At 39.6% G+C, this 23,868-nt stretch overlaps 4 protein-coding genes across 6 annotated transcripts; 2 read left to right on the top strand and 2 right to left on the bottom strand.

The window, feature by feature from the left end:
• The first annotated feature begins 2,784 nt into the window (after positions 1 to 2,784).
• LOC115681101 (protein PAM71-homolog, chloroplastic) lies at positions 2,785 to 15,921 on the top strand. Of its 3 annotated transcripts, XM_056314263.1 has the most exons (11): positions 2,787 to 3,222; positions 4,259 to 4,418; positions 10,298 to 10,481; positions 11,861 to 11,908; positions 12,488 to 12,584; positions 14,077 to 14,240; positions 14,398 to 14,463; positions 14,823 to 14,873; positions 14,959 to 15,063; positions 15,532 to 15,599; positions 15,741 to 15,921. In XM_056314263.1, exons 1-10 carry the CDS (start codon positions 3,105 to 3,107, stop codon positions 15,595 to 15,597), a joined length of 1,059 nt encoding a protein of 352 aa, XP_056170238.1. In that variant the 5' UTR covers positions 2,787 to 3,104; the 3' UTR covers positions 15,598 to 15,599; positions 15,741 to 15,921. The 3 variants fall into 3 exon arrangements, with proteins under 3 accessions (XP_056170239.1, XP_056170238.1, XP_030460803.1); XM_030604943.2 differs by lacking the exon at positions 15,532 to 15,599; XM_056314264.1 differs by lacking the exons at positions 14,398 to 14,463; positions 15,532 to 15,599 and having other exon boundaries at positions 2,785 to 3,222.
• LOC130138865 (uncharacterized) lies at positions 8,179 to 9,120 on the bottom strand. Its single transcript, XM_056314268.1, has 2 exons — positions 8,745 to 9,120; positions 8,179 to 8,418 (listed from the first exon to the last, which is right to left on the bottom strand). The coding sequence occupies exons 1-2, from the start codon at positions 9,094 to 9,096 to the stop codon at positions 8,384 to 8,386; spliced, it is 387 nt and encodes a 128-aa protein (XP_056170243.1). The 5' UTR covers positions 9,097 to 9,120; the 3' UTR covers positions 8,179 to 8,383.
• A 3,639-nt stretch (positions 15,922 to 19,560) lies between the features above and the next one.
• Positions 19,561 to 21,502, top strand: LOC115681102 (hydroxyethylthiazole kinase). Its single transcript, XM_030604944.2, has 2 exons — positions 19,561 to 20,045; positions 20,774 to 21,502. Exons 1-2 carry the CDS (start codon positions 19,614 to 19,616, stop codon positions 21,161 to 21,163), a joined length of 822 nt encoding a protein of 273 aa, XP_030460804.1. The 5' UTR covers positions 19,561 to 19,613; the 3' UTR covers positions 21,164 to 21,502.
• Positions 21,503 to 21,611: 109 nt separating this feature from the next.
• Positions 21,612 to 23,561, bottom strand: LOC115681103 (dirigent protein 18-like). Its single transcript, XM_030604945.2, has one exon. The coding sequence runs from the start codon at positions 23,467 to 23,469 to the stop codon at positions 22,618 to 22,620; it is 852 nt and encodes a 283-aa protein (XP_030460805.2). The 5' UTR covers positions 23,470 to 23,561; the 3' UTR covers positions 21,612 to 22,617.
• Positions 23,562 to 23,868: the final 307 nt, after the last annotated feature.

The following is a 23,868-nucleotide window of genomic DNA, read 5'->3' as shown; positions in this document are numbered from 1 at the left end:
CTACTTATCAATGCACGGATAGTAATAAAGTGCAGTTGGGGAATAATTCTGAGTGCGATGTTATAGGTGTTGGTGATATTAAAATCAGAATGCATGATGGTATTGTGAAGACATTGACTGGAGTGAGGCATGTTTTAGAGTTGAAGAAAAATCTAATTTCCTTGAGTGCCCTGGATTCAGCTAGGTATCGATATTATTCAAAATGTGGAGTTCTGAAGGTTCTTCGAGGTGCCATAGTGATAATGAAAGGAATCAAGTATAATGGCCTATATGAGCTTCAAGGTGAGACAGCAACGGAATTCGCTGTGGAGATGCATCTGTTCAAGAGTTTGAATTATAGCATATGCGTTTGGGGCACATTAGTGAGAAAAGCTTGAAAGTTCTAAGTGAAAGGAATTTGCTATGTAGTTATGTTGCTGACGAACTGAATCTATGCAGGTGTTGTGATTTAAATCAACGGTGGAAAGTGTAATTCAGTACATATGTCAGAGAAACCATGGATATTGCAAAATTTATTTACTTAGATGTTCGAAGGTTGTCGCGGTTTCCTTCAAGGAAAAGTGCAAGGTTTATGCTAACAGTTGTTGATGACTACTCAAGGAAGACCTGGGTGTTTGTGCTTAGGCACAAGTTTGATGATGTTGTCAGGCTCAGGCAGCCAAGAGCTTTGGTCGAAAAGGAGCAGGTAAGACGATCGAGCAGGTGCAAACTAACAATAGTATGGAGTTTTGCTCGGAGCTGTTCAACGAATTCTTCATGAAGGAAGGCATAGTGAGACACCGCACTAGTGTCAATGAATCACAACATATTGCAAAATTGATGAGCAAAACATTACTAGAGATGGCCCATAGAATGCTCACTAGTGCTGATATGGTTAGACGATTCCTGGCGGATGCGCTTAGTAAGCGAGCTACCTGAAGAATAGATCCCCATCAACTGTGATTGGATGTCGGACTCCTGAAGAAGTTTGGTTAGGTAATGTTGCTGATTATTCTATTATTAGAATATTTGATTGCCCATGTTATGTTCGAGTTAGTGATGATAAGCTTGATGGAAGGGCAAGAAAGTACATGTTCCTAAATTATGTACAAGTTGAGCGAGGTTATCGGTTGTGATGCCCGGAATTAAACTCACTTGTTGTCAACAGAGAAGTTACGTTTGACGAGTCTCAAGTACTTCTGGGTAGGAGTGTTAATAGCAGTGTTCATACGGATCTGAACAGTGTTCAGCTTGAGATGGAGTTGCAACCAGAAACTCTTAAGATAGTGGGTACTAGCAGAGTAATCAACACAAATGGTGCTTGTAGCGAGGTGGAGCCTATTGAGCCAACAATTGCTGTAACTGTTGATATTGACAAGGTGCATATTCAATCTTCTGACATATATTGATGCAACGATAGTTTTGTTTTATTTGCGGTTAATGAGGTTGTGTCGAAAAATCCTTATGGAGTGGTTAAAGGTGCATGTGGAGTTGGTGTTTTGATGAATAGCGAAATTCAAGCGCGCTTGGACTTGAAAGATATCTGTGGCGATTGAGCCTATTGGGGTTGTGGGAGAGTAGTAGCGAAGTCATGACAAAACGATTATGACTTGGCTCAAGCGTCAAGCCAAAGTGGAAATTGTTAAAAATATGTCTCGAGTTTAAGCCCGAAAAGAAAAGTTTCTCAATTCAAGTAGGTTTCCTATTTTGGATAGGTTTCCTAATTAAATAGTTTCCTAGTTGGAAAAGGTTTCCTAAAAAGAGGTTTCCTAATTTGGATCCAATTCTTGCCTATAAATAAGAAGGAAATGTTATTTGTGAAGATTATCGAAGATGAGTTTCTGCCAGTGAATTACACTCTGAAGATATCCGAGTGTTTGTAGCGATTAAATATTGTGGTAAGATCTATGTATAATTCTTTCGTGAGATTAAGAAATTCTTTCGTGAGAAATTGTTGGACGAAACACTGTGTGAATTATTGTGTGTAATTGGGGCTTGAGAAACACTGAAAGTGTTTAAGTGACTCAAGTGTGATTGTAATCTCCGTTGTATCGCTGGATCTATAGTGGAATTGTGCGCTACTCTCCCTGTAGATGTAGGTCACTACGACCAAATCAATTAAATTTGGTGTTCGATTTATTTCATTATTCTATCAAATTTATTATTCGATCGCTTGCTTCCGCAACCATTTTTTATGAAAAGATTTCCGAAATCATTTGTTTTCCGTGAAACTAACAAAGTCTTAAAATACTAAAATAATTACTACAGTGGTATACGAATAGATTTTAACCAAATAAGTATTATCGTTCGAAAAAAGGAAAATGACATAAATGGTTATTGAATTTTAACTTAATCTACAATGTGGCTTTTGAACTTTTAATTTATTCAATGGGGCTCTTGAATTTTAACCTAATGTGCAATATCGTCTCTGAACTTTTAATTTTTTCAATGTAGTTCTTAAACTTTGGGTACATATTTAAACTAGTCCCTGAACTATATGAAAATGTTCAATATTGTCATTGAACTTAAATTAATTAAAGAATAATATTGACTATTTTCATATAATTTAAGAACTAGTTTCAACATTTACCGAAAATTCAAAGATCACGTTAAATAAATTAAAAATTCATAAATAATATTATATATTAGATTAAAATTCATTAACGGCATTGAATAAATTAAGAATTCAAAAATTACATTATCCATTACTTGCACCATTATCCGTTCGAAAAAGGGGTAGGACATTCATAAAGAGGTACGACAGCTTCCTCGTGAACCGTAAATAATCGAATCGGCTAATCGCTCGTCGGAGCTTGGCGTTTGCCCAATCCATCAGCCACTGGGCACACGTGGCAGGCCGAAGCACCCCCCGCTCCCCGAAGGAGAGATTTGTAGCAGGTGCGATACAATGAGCACAATGCTCTCTGCGCAATCGAAGGCATTGCATTGCCAAAGCCAAACCACCAAACTTGGAAGAAGTCAGTGAGATAAGTCGCAGTCGAAAAGTCTCTGAGAATTCTTGAGCTGAGAAGATCGAAAGCCGAGAGGGGTGTCTTCCCTCTTTGGTTGGAATTGCTGATGGAACTGTGTTAGCTTTTGCTGCTACAAGCAAGAAGAGAGAGATAATGAAGGGCCCGGTGCTTCGTAGGCCTTTGATTTCGGGAGTGAAGCTTCCCTTGTTAGTTGGTGTGGACTCGTTGCCTTGCACTGCGACGTCGCCCGCAGTTCAAACCTCGTGTTCTCGTGAGTTTTTCCCCTCTTTTCTCGTACCTTGTCATCGTTCTCTGATCTTCAGTCGTTCATGGTGTCTGCGAAAATGTTTGCGAAAAGTTAATTTTCCGGATGCAATCGGTTCTTCGTTGGACGGCTGAATCGGATCTCGTTCTTGCTGAGAAAGAAAGAGTTTGAGTTGAGGAATTCGTAGTTTGATGCTTACCCTATTCTAGTCAAGCTTCTGTAGTGAGAACTGAGCGAAGTTTTGGCATCATTGTCCTTATGATTGGTGTTGGACTATGCATATGGGGCTTAATCGATGGTGAGATGATTGACCTTTGCCCTTTTCTGGTTAAGATTTTTAGCCGATTTAAGTGAATTGGATGTGCAATCTGCTCGATTTCTCCCTCTCTGCCATATTAGCCACTTGAAAACGGTGCAGTTTGTACCAACCAATCGTTTCAACTTGTAAAATCACCGGGTTTTATCGAAGCCAGTGTATCTAGAAACTAGTTTTTATAATATTTGCTCGAACTGCAAAGATTTTGCTATATAATGATCGATGTAAGAAGTGCAGGAATGAAACCGATGAGTGAGGATGAAACACAATGCAACACGGATGTGGAAAAGAAGATGGCATCTTCTTAAGTATATGCAATTTCATGACATCTTCGTCATATTCTGGACCCTAAAAACTGGATGATTCTTCTCCTTCAATTTGCCAAATGACCAGAATAACATTGTACTGAAAACTGTTTAGGTTTCCGAAAATTAGCTTCATGGATATTACAACTTAGGTTGACAGGTACTCCTCATAGACCAAAAAGAGTTACAAAAGATTTTGGCACTCTTCCATGTAAGGAGACAAATATAAGCATGAACCTTGGTACACTTGCTTCAGAAGATGGCATACTTTTCCTTAATTGTTGTCGACTTTGGGCTGCACTAATTTTGACAAATTAGCCTGAGTTTTCTTTTGGGCTTGGGCTGAATGCACATTAGGTTGGGTTGGCTTACTGAAAATCAGGCTATACTGACTAACCTCCTAATCTTTCTCTTATTTTAGCTAGATGGAGAGGATTATCAAGAACGAAACAAACATGCAGCACATTCCGAGCGCAAGCATCCAATGTAAGTATTGGATCGGGGGGATATGAAGGTAGGGATGAAAATGAAAATCAGAATGCCTTGGGAGAGAATCCACCCGGAAGCAGTTCGTCAACAATGTGAGTTCTATCTGATTGATTAACAGCTCATCCCTTTTTCTGATTTGTATTTGCAGAATCTTGTTTTATTGGATAGCCTATCCCATTCATGACGATGACGGGTTATATTTTTTATTCTAAGAATGTGTTGGATATGTTGCTGTTAGATTGCAGTAATAATGAGTGGATGCTTGATGTATGAATCCAAAGCAGCAATTGCAATGTAATGATCCACAAAGTTTTACCTTCACCGGATAGGCATGTATGATATTCCTAATTTGTGCTTTCGGTATCTTGTTTGTTTGTCAAGACGAAGGGAAAGAGAAATCATCATTAATAAGAATTGAGGTAGAAGTTCTACTGAACATGCTAAACTAGATATGCTGTCTAAATGAGTTGAGTTCAAGCTCTTTTAAAAAGATCATTAGTCCTAATCATCATGATCTTTCAAGATCTTATAGAAAGATGCATTGTCCTTCCACCCTTGCTATCTTTCAACATTTGAACTCTAGCCCTTAGATTTGAATTAGGATTGGTATAGAATCTCTGTATATTGTAATCTCTTATTATAGGTATTTTATATGTTCAGTAAAAAAGGAAAACAAGAAGCTTTTAATAAGTATGCTTGGTGTGTATCAATATTGTAGCTTTTGGCCTATACTTTGTCTCTTCTACAAAAGTCCCATCCTATTTGCATTGTAATAAACTGCGATTTTTCAAAGAAGAAAAATGGTTTCTTCCATTTCTTATTTTTTATCATACTTACATAACACTTAAATAGGGCCTACAATAACTAGAAAATAGCAAGAAATAAAAAACAGATTTCCTACTTCTTAATTCTAGCGATTTACTTCCTAATCCTAAGGATTCAGGAATAAAAATAAATGGAAACAAAATATTCCTATCTCGGGATTTTCTCCGAGATCTTCGAGATTTTCTTCTAATTCTTCAACACCCCCTCTCAAGTTGGTGCGTAAATGTCTATCATGCCCAACTTGCTGATGAGAGACTCAAAGTTAGGTCTGAACAATCCCTTTGTAAGAATATGCTATTTGTTGTGTTGTTGGCACAAATGGCATACAAATTGCTCCTGCATCAATCTTCTCTTTGATAAAGTGTCTGTCAATCTCAACATGCTTGGTTCTATCATGTTGCACTGGATTATGTGCAATGTTAATTGCAGCCTTGTTGTCACAGTACAACTTCATGGGCATTTTCACTGATACTTTAAGTTCTTCTAGTACTCGTGTTAGCCACAACATCTCACAAACACCGTGGGCCATTGCTCGGTATTCCGCTTCTGCACTGCTTCGTGCCACAACATTCTGCTTCTTACTTCGCCAAGTAACCAAGTTCCCCCATACGTATGTACAATATCCTGAAGTCGACCTTCTGTCAGTAATTGACCCTGCCCAGTCTGCATCCGTGTATGTCAATCTCCCATTGAGTAGATTTTTTGAATAGCAGACCTTTTCCGGGTGTGCTCTTTAGGTATCTTAGGATCCTGTACACAGCCTCAAGATGTTTTTCATATGGAGAGTGCATAAATTGGCTTACCATACTCACAGCAAAGGCAATATCTGGCCGAGTATGTGACAAATAGATCAGTTTCCTTACTAGCTTCTGGTATCTTGATGTATCAACAGGAACCTCATCTTTGTCATCTCCAAGTTTCTGATTGGGATCTATAAGAGTTTCTGCCGGTCTACGACCACTCATTCCGGTTTCCTTTAGAAGATCTAGGACATATTTCCTTTGTGAGACTACAATTCCCTTTTTCGATCGAGCTACCTCCATTCCAAGGAAATACCTTAGAGTTCCCAAATCCTTGATCTCAAACTCAGAAGCGAGACATTCTTTCAACCTGTTCATCTCAACAATATCATTCCCAGTGAGAATGATGTCGTCCACATACACTATCAAAGTTGCAACCTTCCCGTCACAAGAATGCTTTACAAACATGGTATGATCAGCTTGTCCTTGAACATACCCTTGTTTCTTCACAAAATGAGTGAACTTCTCAAACCAGGCCCTCGGTGACTGTTTCAGTCCATATAATGACTTCTTCAATCTACATACCTTTGATCCAGAACTTCTATCAAAGCCCGGGGGAAAATCCATGTATACTTCTTCCTCCAAATCTCCATTCAAAAAAGCATTCTTCACATCTAGTTGTTGCAGGGGCCAGTCAAGATTGGCTGCAAGTGACAGGAGCACTCTTACAGTGTTTAGTTTTGCAACTGGAGCAAAGGTTTCAAAGTAATCGATCCCATAGGTCTGGGTGTATCCTTTTGCGACCAACCAAGCTTTATACCTTTCGAGAGATCCATCGGATCTATGCTTGGTTGTAAATACCCACTTGCATCCAATTGTGGTCTTTCCCTCAGGTAGATCCACTATATCCCACGTTCCATTTTTTTCTAGAGCTTTCATCTCTTCAAGAATTGCTTCCTTCCACTCAGGAACCTGTAGAGCATCCTGCACAGTTTTCGGAATCTCCACACAAGACAATGTTGAGGTAAAGGCACGGAAATTGGGTGAGAGGTTTTTGTGAGACACATAATGAGACATAGGATATTTGGTACAAGACCTAACTCCTTTTTGGATAGCAATAGGTATGTCAAGTTCATCAGGTCTGACAGATTGAGTTGGAACATTACCTGGTGACTCTATGGAGTTCTGGTCATGCCCCGGTTCGGACTCATGGCACCTTAAGGGAGCAGGAGACTCATTTCTTTGAGTTTTGTCTCTTCTCGTGTAGACTTGAGAATAGGATGGAAGCTCTGTATTCTCGGTACTAGTTTTGCACCTGTTATATTCACAAGTAGGATGCGATGACAATATATGTGGACCCGAATTTTCATTATTTAAAACACTTGGTTCAAAATCTGGTATAAGGGTTGCGGGAATATGATTTTTAGGAAGAGGTTTTTCAGGTTCTAGACAAAAAGAATCTATGATGGAGTTGTGCGAATCTGCACTTTCTTTCCCCCTCTGAAGATGAGCTCCAAAAAAAGGTGTTGATTCAAAAAAAGTGACATCCATGGTGATAAACATTTTTTTGGAAATCGGGTCAAAGCATTTATACCCTTTTTGATTAGGTGCATAACCAACAAACACATCGTTTTGCTCTAGGATCAAGTTTCCCCCGATTTCTATCATGGATGTGGACAAATGAGGTACAACCGAATAGTTTTAAGGGTAAGGCTGAAGCAAGTCTATTAGTTGGGTAGGTCTCCTGAAGAACTCTTAGGGGTGTTTGAAATCCTAACACTTTAGAAGGCATCCTATTGATGAGATATGTAGATGTAAGAAGAGCTTCATCCCAGAGATATGTGGGAACTTTAGTTGTGAAGAGTAAAGCTCTAGTTACTTCTAAAAGGTGTTTATTCTTCCTCTCTGCCACCCCATTTTGTTGAGGGGTGTCAGGGCAAGAACTTTGATGCACAATCCCCTTTTCCAAGAAAAACTGTCCCAAATTTTTATTGAAATATTCTTTCCCATTGTCACTTCTAAAAATCTGGATTTGTCCTTGGAATTGTGTTTGTACCATGGTGTAAAAATTTTTGAAAACAGTCTCTACTTCGGATTTCTCTTTTAACAAGTATACCCAACTCACCCTTGTATGATCGTCAATAAATGTGACAAACCATTTCTTTCCTGAGAATGTAGGAATTCTAGATGGGCCCCAAACATCACTATGAATTAAGGAGAATGGTTTCGATGGCTTGTAGATTTGTGAGGGAAAATTGGTTCGATGATGTTTGGCTAATTCACAGAATTCACACTGAAATGAAGATGGACTTTTATTCAAAAATAACTTTGGGAACAAGAACTTTAAATATTGAAAATTCGGATGACCTAGCTTATAATGCCATAACATAATGTCATCATCCTTACTAAGAGTAACAGATTCAAAACAACTACCCTGGACTTGTCTACTTGAGCTTGTTCCATCTTCAAAGAAATAGAGTCCTCCACTCTCTCTAGCATTGCCAATCGTCCTCCCCGAGGTCAAGTCCTGAAACTCACAATGAGATGAGAAAAAGTTAGCTTGACACTTTTGATCGGAGGTTATTTTACTAATGGACAGCAAGTTACAAGATAGCTTTGGGACATGAAGAACTTTATGAAGTGTGAGGGCTGGTGAGAGCTTGATAGATCCTGTTCCAGCTATGGCTGAAAGAGAACCATCTGCAATTGTGATTTTTTTATTTCCTGCACACGGACTATAAGTGGAAAAGAGTTTTGAACAACCTGTCATATGATCGGTTGCTCCTGAATCGAGAATCCATGGAGCAATTTGGTGTGGATTTTCTATGAGGAAAGCAGTGGAAAAATAATTACCTTTCTGGGCTAAAGAACAAGATGGATTTGAAGAAGGTTGTGGAGATTGAAGGATTTTGTATAGGTGCTCTAACTGTTCCTTTGTGAATGGAACCAAATCAGACTTGATTTGCTCTTCATTTGTTGCTTGGAACGCACGACCATCGTTACTGCTCCTTCTCTTCCAACCTTCTTTCTTCCAATTCTGTGGTTTCCCGTGAATTTCCCAGCAAGTCTCTTTGGTATGCCATGGTTTCTTGCAATGTTCACACCATGGTTTCTTCCTCCTGTCTTCCTCAGAATCAGGCCCCCGAGATACAAGAGCAGAATTTTCGGATATAGAGCTGACACTTGTTTCCGAATCATGTAGCATGATTCGCCTCCGAGATTCCTCCCTTCTAACTTAAGAGAAAACCTCGCGGATGGATGGTAGAGGTTTTCGACCAAGGATCCTGCCTCTCACCTCATCCAGGCTTCGATTAAGGCCTGCGAGAAACATGTATACTCTATCATTCTCTTCTCTTCATTTGTCTCTGACAATCAGCTGGACTTTCCCATGTATCATCATAGCATTGATCTAATTCCTGCCACAAGGTCACCATTTCATTGTAGTAAATAGTGACCTCACGATCCCCTTGCTTCAATTGCCATAGCTTTGTCTTGAGTTCAAAGATCTGGGAAGAATTTTCCAAATCAGAATATGTTTCTCTCACAACGTCCCACACATCTTTAGCGGTCGGAAGGATTAGGTGAGGTTTTCCAATTGTTGGCTCCATAGAATTGATCAACCAGGCAATCACTAAGGAGTTCTCAGATCTCCAAATCTTCCAAGACGGATTGCTTTTTTCTGGTTCCTTCACCTCGCCTGTTAAATGGCCGAGCTTCCCTCTGCCATCAATTGCTAGTTTCACCGATTGAGCCCACTCCAAATAATTTTGGCCATTCAATCGGTGAACTTCAATAGCAGGTTGGAGTTCTGGGAGAATTGCTCTCCACCATTGCTCGATTGTGCAGAGAGATCAGCTAGGTTGTTCTCTAGCATGACACCTAAAGGAGTGGTGTTCCTACTAGCTCCAGTCATCGCTGTTTTCACCATAGTAAGAGCCGGATTTAAAACCAAGCTCTGATACCATGCGATTTTTCAAAGAAGAAAAATGGTTTCTTCCATTTCTTATTTTTTATCATACTTACATAACACTTAAATAGGGCCTACAATAACTAGAAAATAGCAAGAAATAAAAAACAGATTTCCTACTTCTTAATTCTAGCGATTTACTTCCTAATCCTAAGGATTCAGGAATAAAAATAAATGGAAACAAAATATTCCTATCTCGGGATTTTCTCCGAGATCTTCGAGATTTTCTTCTAATTCTTCAACATAAAATTTGTTTGGCAAGGCAATAGGTGATGCTGTGACTAAATATCTATACTTCCTTTAGTCTCTTAAACTGTGCTTTAAATATCAGCCAAAAAAATGTCCATGGTTTGAATTCGCTTCTCTCTCTCATCATTTGAATTGTGATGCTAGGAATCTGTGAACTTAATTAACGAGTGTTTACTTTTGTGATTTGCAGCAAGAAGATCCCTAGCCAAATTCCTTATCCTCTCTCTGTTGCTTTGGTTCTCTTTGGATGCGCTTTGGTATTTTCATTGATTGTGTTTGTCAAAGGCAGACCTTCATCACTATTAGCTGCAATCGCAAAGTCAGGCTTCACAGCTGCATTCACATTAATATTTGTTTCTGAAATCGGGGATAAGGTAGTTTATCATGGACAGACTTATACTTTTGTCACAAAGCATACATACGAGAGATTCTCATCTCTCTGCTTATTCATCATCTCATGTCAATTTAGTTTCTTTTGCTTCGCAACGTCCTGATTTCTTGGTCTAATTTCACTAATACTTCGGAAGAGTTATAACATATGGGCTGGATTTACAAATGCCTGTTTGGACTATTGTCAACTTGAGGATGTAGGTGACTACCCACTAAAGTGTTATCGACTACTAAGCCCAGCTCTTCCTATGTGATTGATGATCCAATAAAGAGGAAAAATTTGGCATTGAAGCGTAAGAAACCTATGAAATTGAGACCAGTTTGTTGTCTAGTAATATGGCTAATAAAGAATGATGCAATGGAGGCTTTACACCTATGCATCACACTCAAGTAGTTTGAATCTAATTTACTTATGACTTAAGCATGATACTAATCTCACTGCATGTTGACATCCAATAACTATCCCCCTCTCGATGGTTGGTCTAGGTTTGGTCCTCTTTATCCATTCTATGTGCTTGTGATGGTCTGATATAATTAGAGACTGTGTATCTCTTGTAATTGCTCAGGTCCTGGAAATGCTAGATCGTAGTGTCCCTTCACTTCACCCCATGATATCTCCTTTTCTGCATTAAAAACTCGGGATAAGTGCATTGAAAGCCCTAAAATTTGTCGAGACAGTGCAATTTAGTCCTAAAACTTTCAAAAGGTGCAATTAAGTCATAAAACTTGTCGTGATAGTGCAATTGAGTCCTAAAACTTTCAAAAAGTGCAATTAAGTCATAAACCTTGTCAAAATGGTCTAATCAAGTCCTTCCATTGATTGCACTTTTGAAAGTTTTAGGATTTGATTGCACTTTTGTGACAAGTTTTAGGACTTGATTGCATCTTTTGAAAGTTTTAGGGCTCGATTGCACTTTCTTGACAAGTTTTAGGACTTGATTTCACTTTTTGAAAGTTTTAGGGTTCAATTGCACTTTAGTTACAAGTTTTAGGATTTCCAGTGTACTTGTCCCTAAAAACAAAAGTTACTTTGCCTGGGCTCCTATTGAGGTCAATTGCATGGTTTCTTGAGTCTAATATATTTGGAGCTCTTCTATGTCTTTGTAAAATCTGACTTATTAGTTAACCTATCTCTGCTGCCAGATAATCAATATGGTCATTGGAAGATTTGAATTTTCTTCTTGTGCATTTCTGTTCTCAATTTTACTAGTAACACCTACCTTGTCTTTATTGTAAATTCGGTACATGATATGACCTCTTTAATCTATTAACTGAATTTGATGAGAGAAGTTAATGCTTGCTTAACAGCGGATACTGTTTAAAATATGTATTAACTCAAGGTATGGTTGTTCCTATTGCCCAGACATTCTTCATTGCTGCATTATTAGCCATGCAATACAGAAAGGGACTGGTAATCTCTCTCTCTCTCTCTCTCTCTCTCTCTCTCTCTCTCTCTCTCTCTCTCTCTCTCTCTCTCTCTCTCTCTCTCTCTCTCTCTCTCTCTCTCTCTCTCACACACACACACACACACACACACAGACATGCTAGTGGTGTAAGAAGTTGATTTGGCACGAATAAGTATCTAATATTGTTATTGAACTGTAGATTTGACCTGAAAATGTCTCCTTATGAAGGAAATATCATCTGTGGTTCACCAATAATTTACACCTGTCAGAAAATTTCCATTTTGCTGCTTGATAATAATAGAGAATTTACTCTTCATGTGAACTAATATCAAATGCTTTGACAGGATTCTGCCCATGATGGGCGATAAATTGTAGCAATGGAAACTCAGTGCTGTTGTTTTACAAGCTTGTTTACCTTCTTTACTGATTTTAGAGCATGGAGAATATTCACAGATCAAATGATGCATGAAGTGACACTGCTTCTGAATTATCTGTTTAACTGATGTCCAAGTGCTGGGATGGACAGCCTGTAGTATGATGTCTAAAAACTACATGTTCTTATGCTCTTTAAAATATTTGAACAGGTTCTTTTAGGATCAATGGGTGCTCTTTCATTAATGACCATCCTGTCTGTTGTGATTGGAAAGATATTTCAGTCAGTACCTGCTCAGTTCCAGACTAGTAAGTTATGCTGTTCCTTCGTGTTTTCTTGTTGGTTTCTCCATGAACTTTGAAAGAGCTTCAGTAGAGAGACTTTCAGAATGTGCTTGAAGTATCACCTTATAGGTTGCAACTAAGTTGGACATTTGATACGTGTCTTCAACAGCAGTTATCACGTGTAACTCTGCCACATCATTCAAAAGATATGAAAAATTCGAGTTAGCTCAGCAGAATGAGCTTTAAATAATGGTAAAATGTTTGCATACCTCCTGTGTTGAAGTAGCCCTAATATTTTGTTTTGGTCGACTGGAGTCCATGTATCTTCCATTAGTTGAAAATAGTCCTTAGTGAGGATGGATGACATGACATCCCCTGTCTGATGAGGCATTTATATCTTCCCTTTAGCTCTAAACTTTCTGGATGATATTATATCCTCTGTACTATGATAAACTTAGACTTGTGCTGTAAACAATGTCATTAGCTAAATAGTAGCATACAAAAGCAGAATTCTCACGCAAATAGAGTTTTGTTTGCCTGTGGTGAGTGTTTGGATCTTCCACATTGACTATGTGGGTGCAAATTGACGTAGTTGCCTGTCACATTTTTAGCACTCAAGGCAGGGTCATGGCATGTCTGCATTACCTTCTATTCGACTTGTAGAGATTAAGTTATTGACATATGAACTTGCAAATTCAATCAAGAGCCAGAACTCAGCAGAAAGCTGTTCTGCTAGTCTTTAATCCCCTGACAGTTAGCCACTCTCTGGCTGGGACTGAAGAGCTCTGGAAAAACTTGTGCTACAATGCCTTTATTCATGTGGTAACCTGGCAAAGAAAGAAAAGGAAAAAAGAGCAAAAGAAAAGGAAAGAAAGAGCAAACGAAAGATAAAGGTTATGTTTCTTATGTATGTTCTGCTACAGGGGTTTCTCAGACACGCCTGTATATACTAAAAGGAGACTTTTGGTGCAGTTCAGTCTCTTGGCACGCTCTGATTAAAGCACAGAGATTTTTTATGCTTTAAGTGCAGTAAAAATCACCTGTCAAGTAAAAGTTACTTGTACATATGAAATTTCAGCCACGTGCTGATGCTGATAGCTTCTCATTACTTCAAGTCTGAACTTTGTGTCTGTCTATCACAGAGTAATGTAGGATCGAGATATCAAATGACGAAGAACTAAAGTACACAATTTCCCTAGTGATGCGTGATTAGGAATGCGCATTGCGTTTTAGGATTTATTAGAGATTTGGAACATGAAAATCAACATTCCCGACATTTCAATGTAAATGATAATGTAACCTTGAAGACTTATGTGCTCAGCAATTTTTTTTTTTTTTGTGTAAAAGTCATCTGTTTGAACTTCAACTTGGATGCACATAACTATCAATTATTGAATTTACCAGTTCTAGATCTCTGCAGCTTGTCTTTTCTTGTCATGATAGAGAATCCATCTGATCCTTTGGCCTTTTTCTTACAACTTTTTCATGTCTCTGCTCTATGTGATCATTGAAACAGCCTTACCAATTGGGGAATATGCTGCTGTGACTTTGCTTATATTCTTTGGTCTCAAATCAATAAAAGATGCATGGGATATTCCGTCAAATGTAGAAAAGAGTGGAGAGAAGTGCAGTCCTGAACTAGATGAATACGTCGAAGCTGAAGAGCTTGTAAAAGAAAAGGTTTTTTCTTAAATTAGATGCTTGCTTCCTTGTGATCCTTCAGTGGATATACATTTTCTCACTCGGCTATTTTCTGATCCATCTCTCAGCATGCTTATGATAGGTTTTGGCATTTAAGAAAGATTGTGGCACCTGATTTGACTCAATATGTTATTAGGTCGCCAAACGGCTTTCAAATCCTCTTGAGATTGTCTGGAAGTCCTTCAGCCTCATATTCTTTGCTGTAAGCATTTTCGTTCCTCTACTGGTGCTATATTTCATGCAAAGTAGAAGATGCAGGATTAATTTGCCTCTCACTGCATTCAATGAAATTATTAAATTTGCCTCCAGAAAACTTTACATTACCATTGAAGAACCTGTCTTGGCTTGTTTTAGTGTTCTACAGCTTTTGGTCGTTGACTGCATGATGATATCTGTATTTGCCTTGCTCTTTATCAATGTTGCGTACACATACTGCGGATATGGAGATCCTTTTCCGCTTTTTAGTACTTTCAATATTAATGAACTTATTTGCTACATGTTGGTACTTTGAATGGTCATTCCTACGATAAAGATGTCTTCTGACCTTTAAACTGCAACCAGGAATGGGGAGATCGTTCAATGCTCGCAACAATAGCCCTCGGTGCGGCACAGGTCAGTTAGGTTTAATTATACTGCAGTGCAATCCTATAGATGTTGGCTGATATATCCTGATACTACCTTCCTCGTTCACCTCCAGTCTCCATGGGGAGTTGCGAGCGGAGCTATTGTTGGACACCTTGTGGCAACATCTATTGCGATTCTCGGGGGTGCATTTCTAGCCAACTACATATCTGAAAAGCTTGTGAGTTTGACACAAATTCGAATACTGACAATTTACTCTCTCTCTCTCTCTCTATCGCAAGACATGCACTCCTTTGAGCATTAGGGACGCGGATCCTCTATCCTGCACCATACTCCCATGTGTCTCAACATATGTCTGCTCTTGATGCTTACCTCATTCACACGCATCAACGGTTGAGAAGTGGTTAAGGGTTACAGCACGAATGGGAGCCCTATGGTTATAGAGTATCTTCATCCAGAATATGCTTTCTTCTTGGTGGCCTGCTATTTGACTAACCTTTCTGTGTTATAGTACATTCTCAGTCTAAATGCAGAGCTGTCTGTTCCGAATTTCCACTTGGAAAGTATCAAAGAATTCCACTTATGTACTTGTTGCTCTTGGTTGAAAAGCTTCCACTTGGAAAGTATCAAAGAATTCCACTTATGTACTTGTTGCTCTTGGTTGAAAAGCTTCTACTTCATTATGCAGTATAGTTTTGGTACCAACACATCAGGCCTAAGATGTGCACTGTACTGCCTACAGCTAGATAAATAATGGTTGTATTTTGCTCCAACTAAGTGATCTCAATTTTCCACCCAAGTAGCTGTATTTGCTGCACGTTATGAAAAGATCCATGCTCAAAGCAAACTCACTTGTTTTGACTTTAACTGGTTTTTGCCGTTCGTGTTTTCAAACAGGTTGGCTATTTGGGTGGAGTGCTGTTTCTTGTTTTTGCGATAGCGACATTCTTCGGAGTTTTCTAGAGGTTTTTAGACTGTTGAAAGAGTGAGCTCAGAGCTCGTGAGTTATTGCTTGCGGAGCTTGGTTAGAGTGACAAGATCTAAATAGGCTGGAAATAAAGGTGCTGAAGATTAACCATAGGCCTCCTTTTATTTTTTGCTTGTTTTCATGTATAAGCATGTGTTCTTCATCATCATGAACAAGGTTGCAGTTTCATTCTGATTTTGATTATTTCAAACACACGGTCCAAGATTCTTATAAATGCTATATTTTGGAATTCTCCAGGCTGGACCTACCGTTGAATACATAGCATGATATTTTGTTCTGATACTAATAATAAAAGGCTGTTTGTTCTGAGTATCTAGATATTTTCCCGTGATTGCTATGGTTCTTTTCATTCTCTCGCCTATTTCACCATAACACATGGTGCTACAACAATTGCACCCTTCAAGAACAATATATGTCGGGTCGGGAAAAGGGTAGGATGATGTCTTTATTCTTGAGGTCTTGAAGCAGTTATAACTTGGTAATTGGAAGACTGATGTGTGATTAGTCAATACAGGAGGGTCATGTTTTTCACTGGATATGAGAGAAACTCGCAAAGAGGCGATTGTGTTGTTAGTTCAGTATATACTTAGTTAATTTCATTGTGGAGACCAAATGGAAGAAGAATTGAATATGCTAGGGATGAGTGGAAGAAGAATTAACCAATTCAATCAGGAATGACTTCAGGCTATGGTGTTCCTTGACTAGTTTCTCATTCATAGAGCGAGTCTACACACAATGCAGTTTGATTCAACTTCAGGCTATTATTCCAGTTGCAGTTTGATTCAACATATAAAATGCATACATTGCATCAATCCTACAAAATTGATCATGACATCCTCCAAGATCAATGCCTCTGCTTGCCAATATGCATTGCCACTCTTCCTGAAAATCACAAGAGGCCTGTAGTAGGGAAGGGGCTCATCACTTCATCACAAATTCATTGATCCTTTGATTCATCCTGGAATTGCATTCCTCATGGAATGGAAATCCAAATACTAGACATTTCAGGTTGCAAGATTCAATGTTAAGATGAGGTTCCATCCAAACTTGGAAATTCCAGTATGAGGACTCCCATTCCTTCAGTAGTTTAATTCCAAGGTGAACCAAACAAGGCATAACAATGATAGGATTAAAAACTTTGCCTGCTCTTACCAATTTTCAGCCGTAGTCAAATTACAGTGAAATTTCCCCGTATTTAACAGCTCTCTGTGCTATGAATGGACCTTAATAAAATGCCGGAAACATAAATTCACACGAACTAGCTTATATTAATGAGAAGTGATTATGGCACTCTGATCCCGATCTTTGTTATCATGAGAAAGTACTTTTCATTTTGCCCAAGGCCTACACAATTGAAGGCTCTCCTAATTCAACAACATTGATCCTCTGGTCAAGGCAGATAGGCAGGCTTTTTTTATGGTCATCAAATATTATTATCGAATCTCTGGCACTTTCTTTTTCCATCGCCTCGACTGATGTCGGATCGCAAAGTCTAGTCAGTTTACCATTCTACATTGATGGAACTTTGCTGATTCACGCCTGATCGAGAAGCTTTGTCAGTTTGGCCAATGAAGGACAACAGGAAGTGCTGCACAACCATCCAATATTGGTGAAACTTTGCTGGGTTGCTTCTCTGTACTTTCATTGTCTAAATCTACAGAAAGCAGTCATAGTTTCTGGCCCTTTCTAATCTCCAAACGCATCAACTAAATGAATTTGCACCCACAAGTCAAAAGCCTCACTGTTCCTTTCGAGTAGTGGATCAAAAACAAGAACAAAAAGGTTGCTGTTATTGAATACAAATACATCAGATATGCAAATGAATGCATTTTACCGGAGCTCGATCACTCAATCGTCAGCTTCTGTTTTGCACCTGAATAACGGGAGAAGATCCTCAAACCAGGCATTGCATTCAGATTTTCTAAGAAAATGCCCCAAACTTAACTCAATGAGGTTAGTTGTGGGATGTATGCAGTTGCAAAAAGATGAACAGTAATCATATGCAATTACAATTTCCAATAGAAATATCAATCATATATTCTCCTTTATGGATTTAACCTACAAGATTCATCTTCCTCATATATTCTCCTTTATGGATTTAACCTACAAGATTCATCTTCCACAAGATACCGAGCCATTACCCACATCAGAGAACTAGCTGAAGTTTCTTTCCAGATTCTCAACACGCCATTCTTGCATCCAATTCATGCATAATTAACTCGATGGCTAATGACTTTCTCAACATGACATTGCTGCGGCAGTCCGTCTCAGCATTTTTCTCCATGTCCTAGATGAAAGAACCCAGAAAGAAGAAGACTTATAGTTTGGAGATTCAAGTGAATAATGGAAAATTTCGAGGACGATATTGAATAGAGAAAAATAGTTTGAAGAACATGAAGTGCCATTATCCTCCTATACCATTATCTAATTGTAAATGTGCAAAAGTTCTATGGATCTTCGAGGAACCGATCTTCCGACATTGTACATCATACTCAACTTTGTTTTGTCATAACTCCAATATAAGTTGTCATATCTTTTGAAGCAAAATCGCTCTACATAGGTCGCATCAGAGGAAACAACTCGAAATTAAAGGAAATTAAGCGCGATCGAGAGCGAAAACTTGGTACTTTGCACAAAAAAAAGGGAATTCGATGCAACACAAGGAAGCTAAAGTGCATAAGACGGCAGCGGAAAGCAAACATTACAGGAATCGAAATTGAACCGAGTATTTCTCCGTAAGTACTCAATCACGTTCAGAATTGCTTATGCTTTATAACTATTCCTCAAACAGATCGAATTCCTATCATCTCTAGTTTTGGTTGATCGAATAACCATTTTGGTTAGTCAAATAACCTTTTACATATACCAGGTGGCGCTGAAACTTGACATATCCCGATTCTCCTCGACCCGGACCTGTCTCATTTGTTTATTATCAAGATTGAGATCAACCATAAATCTGTCGTAATCTAATGTTATTTTAACAATATCATATATTTTAGATTGAATCTATATATACATTAGTAATTTATGTATAAGAACTAGAAATTTGGTAAAGTAACAATTACAAGTAAATTATTCGGATAATGACACAAATAGTCCCTGAACTTTGGCTCAATGTGCAATTTGGTCCCTAAATTTTTAATTTGTTCAATGTAGTCCTTGAACTTTAGTCTAATGTTCAATGTGGTTCCTGCACTTTTAATTTGTTCAATTTAATCATTGAACTATATGAAAATATATAATATAGTCCCTGAACTTGAATTAATGGAATGATTACACTGACCATTTTTATAAAGTTCATAGACTATATTGAACATGTACCAAAAGTTTAGGGGCCGTATTAAACAAATTGAAAATTCATGGACCATAATGAACATTGGGTTAAAGTTCAGAAACTACATTGAACAAATTAAAAGTTTAGAGATAAAATTGCACATTGAGTCAAAGTTCAATGACTGTTTGTGTCATTTTCCCTAAATTATTAGATAAAGTTTGCACATGAATGTGTCACTATGGCATAATCTCCTGCGGGCTTTATATCGCAACACACTGCAAAACTTCATAGGTACGTAAAAAATAATAAGGTTGTTACCAACCCCAAACTGGTACACATGTGACAAATTTATCCCCCATTAGTTTTCGTCAAATTTTACTATTAAATTGCATTGATGAATGTAATTCGCCCGGAACGTGGAGGCGCGCCTTCACATCCCCCTACTTCGTATGTATTGCATTGATAAGAAAAAGGGGAAAAAAACAGCGCGGGAGCGAAGGTGAGATTGATGGCAGACTCCGCCGCAGACTGGGCCGGCGTCGCCTGGACCTTGCTCGCCGGAGTGAGGCGGCGATCGCCGCTTGTCCAGTGCATCACCAACTTCGTGTCCATGGACCTGATGGCCAACACCCTCCTCGCCGCCGGCGCTTCCCCCGCCATGCTCCACTCCCTCCAGGAGCTCCCGGACTTCACCCCTAATGCCGACGCCCTCTGCGTCAACGTCGGCACCCTCACCGCCGACTGGCTGCCGGCCATGAAGCTCGCCGCCGAGCTCGCCGCCCGCTCCGGGAGGCCATGGGTCCTCGACCCGGTGGCCGCTGGGGCTTCGGGTTTCCGGTTGAACGCTTGTAGGGAGCTCGTGGGGCTTAAGCCCACCGTCATCAGGGGGAACGGGTCCGAGATCATCGCCCTCGCGGATGCCTCCATGGGATCCACCAAGGTGATTTGATCAAATTCGTAACTTTATACGTATTTCCTAGAGTAAAGAGAGAGAGTGCGTGTTTTCGTTATTGGGTATCTGGCAATGATGAATGGCTTTTTGATAGTGAGTGGAAATGGGTGTTCGGATTTGATGTTGAACTTGACTCCCGGTGTTCTAATTTTAACCTTTGGTCAAATTTCAGTAAACTTGTGCCGACTGATTTAAAGTCATGCGAGTTAAGAGTTTGAAGTCTGAGCTGTATGGCTACAATTCGCGCGAAGTTAAACAGGAATGGTCTGCTATAAACCGTTGATTAGTTTGCCTGTGGATATATTTTCTCTCTGTTCGAACAGATTGATTGCAATTTGCCATACACCGAATGGTTCCTTTCATCAGTAGTATCACAGTGAACAGAAATTAATCTGTGCGTCGTGATCTTCCTTTTTACTATGTAATCTAAGGGACAGACATTATCCTTGCTGCAACATTTGAAATTTTGTCAGATGTGCTTGTAATTGTATCTGGTGAGATTGCAGTTTTTTGCTTTGTTTTGGATGTATTGAGCATGAAGCCTTCGACATGTTGTCCTGCAGACTTTTATACCACATCACTCCCTTGATGATGTCTTGCAAAAACTCAGTTAGTCCGTACCTCTGTAAAATCTCAGAAGTTATTAGAATGTGAGATATAATTGGAAAAGAATAATGTTTGTGACTGGTCCTTCACCATATACCTTCCTCTCACAGGGTGTTGACAGCTCCCATGACTCGAAGGATGCAGTAGAAGCAGCGAAGTCATTGGCTCAGGTAAGTGAAGCTATAGTCGCGGTATCTGGAGCCATCGACATAATTACAGATGGGCAAAGAGTGGTAGGTGCCTCGAATGGGGTTCCAATGATGCAGAAGATAACGGCAACCGGGTGTTCTGTCACGGCGCTCATTTCGGCCTTTGTTTCTGTTGACCCTTCACGTGCCTTTGAAGCTACAGCCTCAGCATTATCTATATTTGGTATTGCCGGTGAGATTGGAATGGAGATGGCAAAAGGTCCAGCTTCATTGCGCATGCACTTGATCGATTCCTTGTATGGACTCGATCAAGCCGCAGTTCTTTCTTGTGTTAAGATCTCCAGCATGTGATGAGTTTGAGACGCTACATAAACAGTATAGGTGATATATTAGGCTACACTGAGTTGGGTAAGGCACGTCTAGTGAATGGGCGACTTACAAAGATGCAAAATGCCATGTTGTAGCGAGATGAGTATCATTGGCTATAGAAACTTCGTACAAAAGTTCTGTTCTTGAGTGTAAAGTTGGTTTTCTGTGGTCATACGGTTTTATGCAAACTTAAAGCATAACACCTAGTCCTAGCACTCTCAGATATTATGGTAAGCTGCTGTTATGGCTCACAATTATATACTTTTCTCTCATATTGTTGGATAATGCAATATACTCGTTGCTGGCTAGGATTGGTCGGAATCTTTTGACTTTTTATACTGTTCAATATCTTTGCGAATCTGAATTTAAGGGCCCTGGTGTCCAAATAATAAAATCCATGAGGGGAAAGGCTCAACAAGGTGAGTGTGCTGTAGCACTCATTAAGTGAGTCTTTGAATTTAAGTAACGGCAGCTTGCCTGCTTGTTGGTTGTGTAGACTAGATGGCAATATAATATAGTTATGGAGCTCACTTTTTCTGGAAAAGGCTTTAGGGTTTCAATAGGATTCTAATTTTACAGGTTGTTGAGGTAACCATAAGTGCTTCCTGTTAGGAAATTGCATGAATCGTGTCTTTTCAATCAGCAATTGTTCGGAGTTGTTGCTCGAGAAGACAACAATTTGGACATCAACAGCATTTGGTTATCTTTTGAATTATTGTGGAGAACGAAATCTGATGCACCAGTAATCTTTCCTCGTTAAGTCATGTGAGAACTAGGATGTTGAGGAAGTCTCTCTTCTTAATACTGGATATACTGAATTTTCTCTGTTGTATAGTGTGCTTCGTTGTCTTATGAGATAGTTCTGGGATTAAATGTTCGTCGCTTCCCTTTTAGTCATTTATCTAATAGGTCCCTTATCTACATACATCGCTCTTTGGTAACTTTCAGGCGTCTGCCTCTTACGCTGACTGGTAAATGCTTCTTGCTGCTTATAGCAGACAAGAAAATAGCTGGTATGTCGGAATTTGTAGTTGATTCTGCGATTCCTCTCTGTTTTCACTTGATTCAAGAAGTTGCTTTTCTTTACTGGATAGTTTCAGGATCGAATTCATTTATAGATCTTATCAGACCTCGTGGATTGAGCAAGGATTCAAGGATTTTTTCTCAGTTCTCTTTAGGTCGGTTCTACTTGGTAATATTCCCAATCTAAATTATGGTTTTTTGTTCCTTCTTTTCTGGTTCACCTATTCTAAAGGGTGATATCTTCCATCGTAATGATATCCACGCATGATTTGGAACCATTTTGCTAGAATTTAGACCTCGGTAATCAACTTGGACATAGTACAACAGGTGACATTTCGAATGGAAACAAACAGATTGACAGCACTCGTCTTCTCACACACAAACTTCACATGGTTTCTGGACAACACGGGAACCTAGTACTTTAAGTGGACTGTGATCCTGAGCAATGTCTCTGCACCATCTATGAAAGTCTGGCCAGTTGGCACGAGCGGCCGCACTTCGGCGAATCCACAAGCATTCTTGAATTTTCCAGTCCCACTAGTGATCGATAAATACGACATGGGGCTCCCGATCTTGTATATGCCGTAGAAGTTGAGGCTGTCGCCATATTCTCCTCCCTCGATCATGGCCGTGAATGCCATCATCTGCGTGCTCCCGTCCGCAGAACTTGCAACGTACACTCCCTGCGCTTTGCCAATGGTTTGCGACCCAAGCTCGGGGCTTAACGTCAGTATATCGTCGATCACGGTGATTGTCCCGAACCCGAGACCCAACCCATCAGGACCCAGCTGGGTCTGGATATTGAAGTTGTTGCCATTGTTGTTCTGATTGATGACGGGCTTTCCCGCAAAAGTCGTGCCGGCCAAACCAGTCCCGAGTGGGATCCCATTGACGCCATTGACCGTGGGGATAGCCCCGTTCGCGTTGGGAATAGCCACGCCGCCTTTCGGAGGTATGAAACCTATAGGCCTCGCGAAGGGCACCTGACCGGTGTATATGTTGCCGAGCAACCCCGTGACGGGCCTCGCTGTGGGGCTGCTTCCCCCGAGGATGTCATGCATGTAGAGCTCAAGGGCTGGCTCTCCGCCTACAGCTGATGCCGCAGGGCCTGCTGCCGCCACGTGGAGCAGCAAGTGGATGGCCGCAATCAGCACCGCGATGGGAATCTGTAGGGATGATTGCTTGGACATCTTTGTAACTGCAAGCTTGAGAAGCTCGGAATTTGCAGCAAATGACACAGATGGTTTCTGAATGTGGATGATCATCCACTTTTCAGTATGCAGTTTTATATAGAGATTGTCTTTAGGCAGAGGCTAAAGGTGGTGTAGTTGTTATGCAGCGGCTGTGAGAATCCTTAAGGTGGTGAAGTTGTTATGAAGTGGGGTTGTGGAGCTGGTCGTGTTTGTTTAGGTGCTGAATTTAATTTTGGTACACCGAAGGGCAATGATTGGCTAGAATCCGATTAATTTTGGAGTCTTCCTGTAGATTTCTCGAAAACTAGATCAAAATTTAGAGAACGATTAGTGTTACATCATTTTGCTTTACAAAGCGTTGTGCGAAAAAGAAAACTAGACCATACTATAAAATAATTATCAATATTCCACGCACATCTAAAAATCTTTTATAGGGAGAAATATCAAAAAAGTCATAAATTTGTTGTAATT

Source organism: Syzygium oleosum, unplaced genomic scaffold, assembly GCF_021117445.2.
Source record: "Syzygium oleosum isolate NSW1041296 unplaced genomic scaffold, Sole_v2.1 Sole_v2.01, whole genome shotgun sequence".
NCBI lineage: Eukaryota > Viridiplantae > Streptophyta > Magnoliopsida > Myrtales > Myrtaceae > Syzygium > Syzygium oleosum.
The sequence above is the reverse complement of the archived record's forward strand: the minus strand, read 5'-3'. Positions and strand labels throughout refer to the sequence as shown.